Source organism: Malus domestica, chromosome 12 (assembly GCF_042453785.1).
Source record: "Malus domestica chromosome 12, GDT2T_hap1".
Lineage (NCBI taxonomy): Eukaryota > Viridiplantae > Streptophyta > Magnoliopsida > Rosales > Rosaceae > Malus > Malus domestica.
Window position 1 is genome coordinate 11522905 of NC_091672.1, and position 10955 is coordinate 11533859.

The 10955-nt window shown below is 36.2% G+C and overlaps 1 protein-coding gene across 1 annotated transcript; it reads left to right on the forward strand.

Annotated features, from left to right (window-relative positions):
* The first annotated feature begins 5764 nt into the window (after positions 1-5764).
* On the forward strand, positions 5765-9974 carry LOC114820193 (uncharacterized). Its single transcript, XM_029090671.2, has 16 exons — positions 5765-6021; positions 6340-6539; positions 6917-7002; positions 7109-7204; positions 7287-7410; positions 7806-7867; positions 7965-8033; positions 8127-8197; positions 8283-8379; positions 8479-8553; positions 8683-8781; positions 8921-9064; positions 9151-9180; positions 9265-9327; positions 9434-9511; positions 9613-9974. Exons 1-16 carry the CDS (start codon positions 5903-5905, stop codon positions 9703-9705), a joined length of 1506 nt encoding a protein of 501 aa, XP_028946504.1. The 5' UTR covers positions 5765-5902; the 3' UTR covers positions 9706-9974.
* The last annotated feature ends 981 nt before the right edge of the window (positions 9975-10955 follow it).

Consider the following 10955-nt stretch of genomic DNA (forward strand, 5'->3'; position numbering starts at 1 on the left):
TAAAAGAAATTGTGCATGATATGCACATGACATGCACATTTGTCATCTCCATATGATTTGCCATGTGCTTGTATATTGTTATCAGTATATACAAGGTGTTGGATTTTGGGTTTTAAAAGATCATTCAGACGATGAGTTAAAAACATAACAATGGGTTTCGAAATTTAAAAAAAAAGATGTAAAAACCTCCAAGTTTCGAACCCATTTCTTGTTGAAACTATTCCCCTCCATTACAAAATAGTTAAATATGTCTGGACCAACCCATGCACAACATGATGTAGCAGGGTGTGAGATTTGATAACACACTAACCTTTATGTTGGAAATGAAATAACAACATTTTGAAGCATCGTTCAAGTTGGGGGACAAAAAAGTAGTTGTTGGGATTCTTACAACTTTTGAAGGTCACATGCATCACATCCTCACTACATAAACACCTTTAACACATTCCCTCTTTTACCCAACTAATTTACATCCTCATCATGGTAGACTTGTATATAAATATGCTTCTCACATATAGTTGCAATAACCATTAACCCCCCCCCTTAAAAAATTAGACTTCTCAAATAGGCAAAACAATTAACAACACAAACATGTCCAAGTTCTCACATTCCTTATTTTTGAGTCATACGAGCGTTCTCGGGAGGAAAATACCGAAATGGATGAGCAACGCAACAAGGGTTTTGAGGATTCTCCTCAACTAGTGAAGGGAGATGAACCGTGTCAACCATAATGGAATTATACGACATTTATTGTTGTGCAATGTATTAACTAAGTATTTTATGATAATACATATGCGTACTATGTATCCTAGTTATATGCACATATCATGCACATTAAATGCACATAATATGCATAACATATGTATATAATATGTCATGCGCAAAAAATGCACACCTTATGCAAGCATTTTGCACAACATATGCATGTTGTATGCCCACATAGGGAAAATTTTGTGAAATTTCTGCAATTGAACTGAAACACAAATTGGAACATATCCAGTATTGTACCACATCAAAAATCAAAAATTTTCACATATTACTGTAAACCCAGTTGCCATTAGCATGATGGCCTTGGGATTCTGTTCAAGACTACACGCCACAAAGGATGAGACTTACCATTATTTTAGGGTTTCTTATCTTTGAAAATGCACCATCCTCGTATTAGTGAAAAAAAAATGGATATCAAATTTTGCCTTCCATGCTTTGTTTCTAAATGAATTGGTTGGCAAACTGGTTAGCAAATTTACATGCGGTGTAGATGTAGTGTACATGACCCTCATGCCTTGTCCTAGCCTACTTGAGGTGTGCATTGCATTCAATATGCGTAAGATGCAACTCATAAATTTCTCAATGTTTAATAATTATATATTACAAAAGTAGTGGGTTTTAATTAATGTTTTGTTTTAATTAGTGTGTGTATATAATGTGCATACGTTGTATACGGATGATGGTTATCATTAATTTACTTATGTAATGGTATTGGGTGGTTTTATTTTTGAATTATTACGTGTTTTTTTCATGGAAAGTTGCATCATTTGAATGACCCATTTTGTGATGAGAAGTTGCACCGCTTGATAAACCCTTATTATCCATCGATTTAAGTTGTCTTGTGAGTTTGTGTTTCATTACAAGACCACAAATTCAATTTACACCCTCCAAAAAAATACCAAAAGTTGAAAATGATGAAGAAAGGCCGCACCACATCTTCCTCCATGTAATATGTTTTTGATGATGTTCTTCTCAAAATTCTCATCATCTTTGATGCCCTCTTGTTAAGAGACCCTTTTTTAACGAAGATAGTCTCGAATAAGTTTAAGGAAATAATCGAAGACCTTTGATTCTACCAACACATCAATATTATAGACCTTGAGACCGTCAACCCGCCTAGATCATGGGGCACGTTTGACAAAGTCTCAAACTTCATCAATCGTTGCATCCAATGTTGCAACTCCGAGGCCCTCTACATGGTGGGGATAAGATACTTCTTCCAAGACAACAAGGAAGAAGCCGGAATTGAGCGGCGTAAGAGTGCAATCTCCGAGGGCCATCAAGTGGCAACGTACGTGTACGACGGGTGGGATTCCAAGCACGAATGGCTTAAACTTCTTTATTCTCTCGACCATCACAACTCAGGATGGTTGAGTGTAATGGAATGCCGAAAGGTTTCGGCAATGTTTGTTAGGTTTTTTGGTGCATGGGGAAGTAAGGGCCCGAATCCTAAAACTTCACCACGACAATCCTTCCATTAAACCTTGCAGCAATTGTTGAAGTCCACAGGGTCCGGTCATACTCTGCATGCATTAGGATTACTGGTGTCATAACAAATTCAGTAGCTGCAATTCGTGTTACAAAACACACCCAAGATATGTTTACTTCAAATAAATGTGAACCTATCTTTGTTGGTTGGTAACGTATTTTATTTCGCCTATGCTAGCTTTTCATTTGATTTTGTCGTTCAATATATTTTCGATTGGGGTTGTTTTCTTTTCTTTACACTATTTGATTTGATTTGTGTCATTGTTCCTCTTTTTAGGTACAAGACACCTTCTACCATTTTTTATCATTTTAATTTTACTTCTAAGAGTAAAATGTGGGAGGAAAAGAAAAGGGAAAAGTGTTACCAGTAGAAAACAAAAGAAGAAATAGGTGTAGAAATGGCACATGATGGATTTCTAAAGTCGAAGATAGAGTTAGAGCAAAATTACAAACCATAGTCACTACTCACTTTTAACCAACTGAGATTTGAGAGTGGAAATTAAGAAAAAAACTGGAAAAAGAAATTTGAGTAAATGGAAAAAAGTGATTAATTTGTAAATAGATTTTTTTTTTTCATAAAAACGAGGATTTTGTATCAAATTACTGAGAGAGAGAATTCAGTGTAAAGGCAAAAACTCTTAACTAATTTGGGGTGTATTCAATTAGGATTTTGAGGGATTTTAATTCTTTTAATGAATATAGGGATATTCAATTAGGATTTTAAGTGATTCTCTAAAATTTAATGTGTATTCAATCAGAATTTTAAGATAGTTTATTAAAATCCTTAAAAATCTGGATGTATTTAATTAGAATTTTAAAGAAGTTTATAACATTCTAGGTGTATTCAATTAGAATTTGATTTTAAAGAATTTGAAAAAGTTTGAGGGATTAGAGGGACTTGGAAAGATTTTGTAGTGTAATTTAAGTATTCACAAATCTCACCTCTCCCTGACACACCCCGACCAAGGCCAAGGCATGTTGGCCGTCACGTAAGAGTGACGTAGCCATGTGCACAATGCGGAAACAATAAAGATAACAAACATATGAATAATTAAAAACCAGATTACTAGAGTGCATTACTAAACGAAAGTGATAGGAGTTAGTTACAATAGTGAACACTTCTAATCAGAGCATAAAGTTTAGGTGCAGTCCAGTAGGACAAGTACTAGTTACACAATACCAGGAATGTCCTACTATTATTCAAATAGGTCAGAACTGTTGACGATCCCGAGCCACCAACAGCAAGCTTACTTAAAACCTGGAGGGGCGCAAAACAGAAAACGTGAGTGGACAAAAACAAATGTTTTACAAAACCATTTCATTTAACAACATATCTAATCCCTCGCTGTAAAACATGTATAATTTTTTCCAGAATCAAGATATAAGCATATACATAAATATATATGAAATCATAACAATTCAATTCATACTTCACATAATCATATTCATATTTATGCTATGCCGAGATATAATAGAGTAAGAAATTCAGGTACGAAAAATTTCATATAAATGTGATAGGTTAGCCGGAACTCCGGTGATAGTTTGTACGGTTGAATTCATAGCTCAAACTCAATCTAGCCGGAGTCACTACTATGACCTATACGGCAATATATTGCACATAAGTCGAAACCACTGAAAAATGTCTGTATGACAAGATTGGGTGAAATATAATTATGCTTAATTCTATTCTCTCATAATAGCCGGACGATAAATCGCTAGTCACCTACGAGTTGGAACCATAATAAGGTCTGTACGACAAGACTGTGCACTTAAGTTGGATCCAATATGAGCATATAATGCGGGAGGTGACGTAAATAAACAGGCATGTACTTCATATTTCTGGCTAATTCACAATCACCCTAGGTGCAGCTTTATGAGCTCAACATTACTTAATCACATATCACATCATCGATGATTCACACAACCAAACATAACTTACATAAACTTACCTGTGCCTCCACAACACCACATTTATATATATATGCAACCATGCAATGCATATTCAAAATATAGAAGCATTTGGCATATTATTTCAATGCATATTTTCCTTAAAAATGCATTTATGGGAAATATATCAAGTATATAAATATATACTGAAAACAAAAGCTCACTCATTGATATGTCGAAGGGTCGTGGCCCCCAAGTCGCCCGTGGATACGCTCGTCATCGGGATAAGCCTCACCTATATGCGAATTAACTATAAAAACGTTATTTTAAAGCACATATACAAAACTAGCTAATAACTTCTCATACATTGCTCAATTTTGGTATTTAAATATTCCAACGTGACCTACACAACCTCACGAACATCGTGATATTTTTAGATAAATTTTTAGGTGGCTCACGCGCCCCCACGCGCCTGGGAGGGCACGGCCTCACGCGCCCAATATGCGCATCATCTTCAATCTCCAGATGCTGGAACTGTTCACCGGCGCCAGATTCTAGGCAGACCTTCAAACTCACTATTCTCCTTCGTTTCTCAACCATTTTTCATGCAATTGGTACCAAAATGAAGCTAGGGACATCTACAATCACGTTATACTACTTTTAAGCCTTGAATTCCACTAGAATCTACTTGAGGAAGCTCGATAATCCGGTCGACTTGAAAAGCTTCAATCTCGGCCCTCCGATGTCCAAACTCTTCCAATGAACTACCCCGAGACTCGTGAGGACCTTGTTAAGCTTCCTATAAGCTTAGAATTCCCTTGGTTTCGATCTGCAAGGTTCGAGATGGTTCCTGGATTTCCCGTACGAAAATGCCGAGAGGAAGAGAGAGAGAAGTCCACGGGAGAGAGAGAAGGTATGTGTGTGGTCCAAAAGCCACCAATCAAAAACCAATAATTCCCTTACTTCCAATTGGGTCCAACAACTTAGGGAAAAAATAAATGAGTCCAAATCCAACTTAAATCACACAATACACTTTAACATCCAAGGGTAAAATTGTCATCGAAAATAATCTTCCAGGGCGAGCTGTGACACTCCCCATGAGATTTTGAGAGAATTGAATCAAAATTTTATATGGAATATCTATAAATCAATTAGACTTTATCAAAATCCATGAATTTATAAATCCATTGAAATCTCTCAAATTCCCAATTGAAAACACCACGTTACAAGCCAAAAGCAAACAAGCCACTTACGCTAGTGATTAAACTTTTTCTGTACGCGTCAATGCATGCAGAAATGCTAGTCTAATTATAAATGGGTAGTGCTATTAACAAACAATTTTTTACTTCTCACACACCCTTATTAGTTTATTGTCCATTGATCTTCTTCAATTCATTCGATCCAAAGGTTGAAAGTTAAGAGAGGTGTGTGAGAAGTAAAAATGAGTGTGTGAGTAGCACTACCCTTATAAATTAATAATGTTACTATGTACTTAATTATAATATGATTAAATGTTTAGGGAGAAAATGGGGATGAAAAAAAGTTTGAGGATCAAAGTGAAATAAGTGCTAAAACTCATTGGGCGCATGTGTTATTAACTCATAAAAAAGAGACAAAAACGAAGTTTGAATTCATACCCTACTTCTCACCTTGGCAGCTGAAAACAGTTTGCTCCACCGGCAAATTTCATAAACCTCCAAAACCTCCATCAAAACACAGCTATCGAAATCCAACCCAGTTCCGAGAAGAAGAAGAAAAAATGATATCAGCAATTTCTTGGGTGCCCAAAGGGGTTTCGAAGCCAGTCCCCTCCGTCGCCGACCTGCCCACCAAAGAGGAAATCGAAGAGCTGATTAAAACCGGCGCCTTGGAGAAAAGGTGAAACTTCTTAACTTGTTGATTTATTGGCGGAAGTTCAAATTTTGTGCCAATGGTGTTCACTTTCTTTGAAACTAATACTATGGTAATTTGTTTTAACCAAAAATAATTGTTGGGTAATTTTTTTTTCTCCGAAAAGTGAAAAACTTTGTGGAGGGTTGGCGGTTTATTTCTTGAAGCAAGTGGGAAAGGGTTGAATTTTCAGTTTAATGTATGTGTAACGTGTTTGTGGATTGGGACCATGAAGCTGTGTTCGGTTCGGGTGTTGATTTTCGACTCACTGACTTGTTTGGTTTTGATGGGATGCTGATTTTGCAGTGGAGATGCTGAAAGCGAGGACAATGACGGAGAAATGGATGTTGAAACCCCAACACAGGGTGATCAAGTCTCCCAAGCATTAGAGGTAGCAAAAGCACTCGGAAGAGCTCCCAAAGTTACCGAGCCAGGGACCAAATTTGATGACATAGCCGATGGATTGAGGGAACTCGACATGGAACATTATGACGACGAGGATGATGGTATTTCCCTTTGTTCTTTATTTTCTTGAATTCATTTTTGGAGCATATGAGGGGTTTAGTTACCGTGTTGCTTAAGCTGGACATGTTGGATGGACAATCAAACGGTTGCTCAGAGTTAAACTTGAAAGCTTTTTTTTTTTTGGTCATTAAACTTGAGTCCTTGTGAGACCTGTAAAATTTTCCTTTTCTTTAGTTTACAGTTAGATGGTTTTGTTAGTACATATTACCATGTCAGTTAAAATGGACGTATTATGCAATGTTGAACTTGAGCATTGTTGAAGTTACTTGTAATTTGATTAAATTTACCATATGCTTCCTCTCATGAGTGTTGATTACGATTTATAGCTAACATTGCATCTTCTTATATCTGGCCTCAGGCATTGACGTATTTAGTAGTGGGGTTGGGGACCTTTACTACCCAAGTAACGATATGGATCCATATCTAAAGAAGGAAAAGGATGATGTAAGTTTTTACTACTCAATTATGTCATTCTTTCTGTTTTCTTTCCTTCTTTTGTGAGGCTAGGAGAGCAACCTGGTTTTTCATTTTCATTTTTATTTTCTCAAAGGATGAGGATTCTGAAGACAGTGATGACGTGACCATTAATCCGAGTGATGCAGTCATAGTTTGTGCCCGCAATGAAGATGAAGTCAGCCAGCTTGAGGCATGTAATAGTTTTTGAAGTTATCTGTTTCATTTTTCTTTGTCTATTTTCCACTGACCGTAATTGAATTATGTACGAGCAGATTTGGCTGTATGTTGAATCAGAAGATGGTGAAGCAGATGTTTTTGTTCACCATGATGTCATCCTTTCATCATTTCCCCTTTGCACAGCATGGCTTGATTGTCCTCTCAAAGGTGGAGACAAAGGTGTGATTCATGTGTTACATATGCATTTTGGTTGAAACATCTGGAGGTTCACTCACATACGTGAATTATATTTGTAGTTATAATTTCTTCTGTTTTTTTTTTTATAAAAAATATGTAAGATCTTCTAATTAATTTATGTTTTCACTTGTCTTTTTCTTTGATAGCAAAGTACAATCGTGTTAAAATTAGATCTATTCTTCTCAAAATTTCTGCAACAATGAGCTCTCTTTTACAGTGAAGTTTAATGACAATTATCTTGTGCATTGTGAATAATTGTTTTCCTTTATAGGGATGCAATTTTTTCATAACTTGGATTTTTTTTTTTTCAATCATTAGTTTTGGCTATGCTTTACCTTTATATTTAACTGATGTCCAATATTTTTATATGTTGGCAGGGAATTTCATTGCTGTTGGTTTAATGGATGAACCATCTATTGAGATATGGGATCTTGACATCGTATGTAGTTCATGGACACTAGTCTCATTACATAGATATATGTGGGTAATTGATGGAAATGTTATTCTATTTTCTAAACAGTTTTGCTGTTTTTCAGATTGATGAAGTACAACCATGCGTGATATTGGGTGGTATTGCTGAGAAGAAGAAAAAGAAAGGAAAGAAGGTTTGATCCTCAATTCTTTCACTGTTTGGGCTTTGATAATCCTGCAACTCGTTTTCACTTTCTCTACCAATCCCGAAACTTGCATTGTATTAGGTATCAATCAAATACAAAGAAGACAGTCACAGAGATTCAGTTCTTGGCCTTGCTTGGAATAAGGAGTACAGGTTTGTAATCTTCTACACTTTTGTACTATGTGTTGTTGCTTCAGTGGAAGGTTCCATAAACTCTGTTGTTTTTTTCTATAAACAGAAATATACTTGCTAGTGCAAGTGCTGACCAACAAGTTAAGATTTGGGATGTGGTTACCGGAAAATGTAATATTACCATGGAGCACCATACCGACAAGGCAAGAATTTAGATAGAACTGATTTTCTATGCTTTCACCTGAAATCAAATTTTCAATGGTGTGCTATAGAATTTAACCTTATCCATACTATTTTTACAGGTTCAGGCAGTTGCATGGAATCATTTTGCCCCTCAAGTTCTTCTCAGTGGTTCTTTTGATCATACAGTAGTCTTGGTATTTAATGTTTTACAAATGTTTCTCTGTTGGCATTTATTTGTTATCCTAGAACTTAAGCAAACGTAAGGAACTTATTTGTTTGAATTTTTTTTTGACTCGTGCATTTACATTTGTTATTCATTCCAGAAAGATGGGAGGGTGCCATCACATTCTGGGTATAAGTGGACTGTCACAGCTGATGTAGAAAGCTTAGCATGGGATCCACACACTGAGCATTCATTTGTGGTGTGCGCTTTGGCTCTTAAGACAGTTTGCTTTTTGTTAATCCCTTTTCGTGTTATTTATTAATGTGTGGATACAGATGCCTCTCTGGCTTTATAAGAATTATCCTTTATTGATCACAACATTTTTTAAATCCATCCAGGTGAGCCTTGAAGATGGCACAATCAAAGGTTTTGATATTCGGGCTGCCACATCTGCTCCTACTTCTGAGTCTAAACCTAGTTTTACTCTTCATGCGCACGACAAAGCTGTTTGCTCAATCTCATATAACCCTGCAGCACCTAATGTACAGTTCTCTTTTTCTCCTTACTTTGGCGTACTTTTTTATCACTGAGTTTGTGTAATCTCACCTCTGTGCCTTTTGTTTTCCAGCTTCTTGCAACTGGATCCACAGATAAAATGGTATGAAGGTTTCTCACTACCTGCACACTCGTATACTGGGCAGATTTGAATGTTTTGTAATGTTTCCACTATCATTTGTTACAGGTAAAGCTTTGGGATTTGTCAAACAACCAACCTTCGTGCATTTCATCCAGGAATCCTAAAGCAGTAAGTGATTGATCGTAGTTCATCATTCTAGTGCGACGAGTTATTCTTTTTCTTTTTTTTTTTTAATGTGAGATTGATTGTTGGACTCTGCTCTGAATGTTGTCAGGGAGCAGTCTTTTCTATTTCGTTTGCAGAAGATAACCCCTTTTTGCTGGCCATAGGAGGCTCAAAAGGGAAACTGGAAGTGAGCCGTCTATCTGTATCTTGTTCATCGTTGCACTATTTTGAAAGGCGGCTTTTCTATGGTGGATCACGATTGCTAATTTAATATGACTGAATTTTCAGGTATGGGATACATCATACGATGCTGCGGTTGCCCAAAGATTTGGGAGTTACTACAAGAAGAGCAGACACCAAGCTGGACCTTCATCTGGTTAAACCAGGTGATAGGGGAGTATTTTTCTCCCCGTTTGAAACTTTAGAGCTTTTTTCTAGGAACAACTGTAGAGGTCTTGCAGTTTTGGCAATTTTTATGATTTGTGGAATGCCGCATCACAGCTTTGGGCGGGCGTATACCCGGTGTGAGCAGAGGTTGTTTTGTTTCCTGTATTAATGTTATGTCAAAACTCAAAGGGGATTAAGCAAAAATATGGTTTTTGAAATATGTTAGAAAGTTTCAAATTCAATCTTGCTTGTTTATGATGAAACTAGTTATTCTCTTGGCCTACACGAAATTCGTAATTTTGCACGCCATTTTCTTCTTTTGCGTACTTGTCTTTATTTTTGTTTTGATTATCCTTTAACCGATTCAACTCAAATTGCTAGAAATAAACAAGAGTGCAACGAAAGGAAATGGATGTGCTGAAAATCACTTCTAATTTGATGTGGTTTGGTTTGGTTGACATTTTGGCACCTAAAATAGCAAAATGAGCCCACTCAAATCTTGTCCAATCTCCCTTTCCAAAGCGAAGTAATAATCCACCATAAGGGTTGATTATTTCATCAATTATTGAAAAAGATGGAAGTCTGTTTCTTTATGTGGAAAGATGTTAAATACTTAAGTCATTTTGGTCAGTCAGCTTAGCGAGTTGAGGTGGAGTAATGAGTTAGAATCAAAATAAGTATATGATTTGACTACTTTCAATGATAGAAAAAATGATGTCTAGTACACCACGTCTTTTCCTTTCAAATTTAAGAAAAACCAAATGAACATCTTCAACGGGCTCTCTAAATGAGCTTCTAACTAGAGTTGGGGAAGATTTCAAAAAAATCAAGTCCAATCATGCTTTACCTCCGACGATAGGAATTCATCTAGGATCTCCTAAACATAGGAAGGAAGGAGGGCTCTCTATAATTAATGCTAATTAATATTGTTTTTGTTGCAGTCCTAATAGTTTAATAATATAGTTGTGTAAATCCTAGAAAATCCTTATGGGATTCTACTATTAGAGTTACAATACTACTGGGGTAAACAACCTTCCCTACTACTATCATAATAAGGGTAAGAAAACACACCTCAGAATTCACCCAATTCTCTTTTTCTTTATGCTTGCCGCACCTCTCTATCCTCTCTATAATTCATTAGTTAAATCAGGGCTAAAACAATTTTAAATATATATTTAATTTATTGACTAGTTATAGACTCATAGTCATTATGACTCTATGGTTTGAGCAAAACCTTTTTAAAG

What these genes read in the sequence shown, in the direction of transcription:
- LOC114820193 (XM_029090671.2), top strand. Translation starts at nt 5,903, where the DNA reads ATGATATCAGCAATTTCTTGGGTGCCCAAAGGGGTTTCGAAGCCAGTC. An exon ending in GCTTGGAATAAGGAGTACAG is followed by an intron (nt 8,198 to 8,282) that starts GTTTGTAATCTT and finishes TTCTATAAACAG; the next exon opens with AAATATACTTGCTAGTGCAA. An exon ending in ACACTGAGCATTCATTTGTG is followed by an intron (nt 8,782 to 8,920) that starts GTGTGCGCTTTG and finishes AAATCCATCCAG; the next exon opens with GTGAGCCTTGAAGATGGCAC.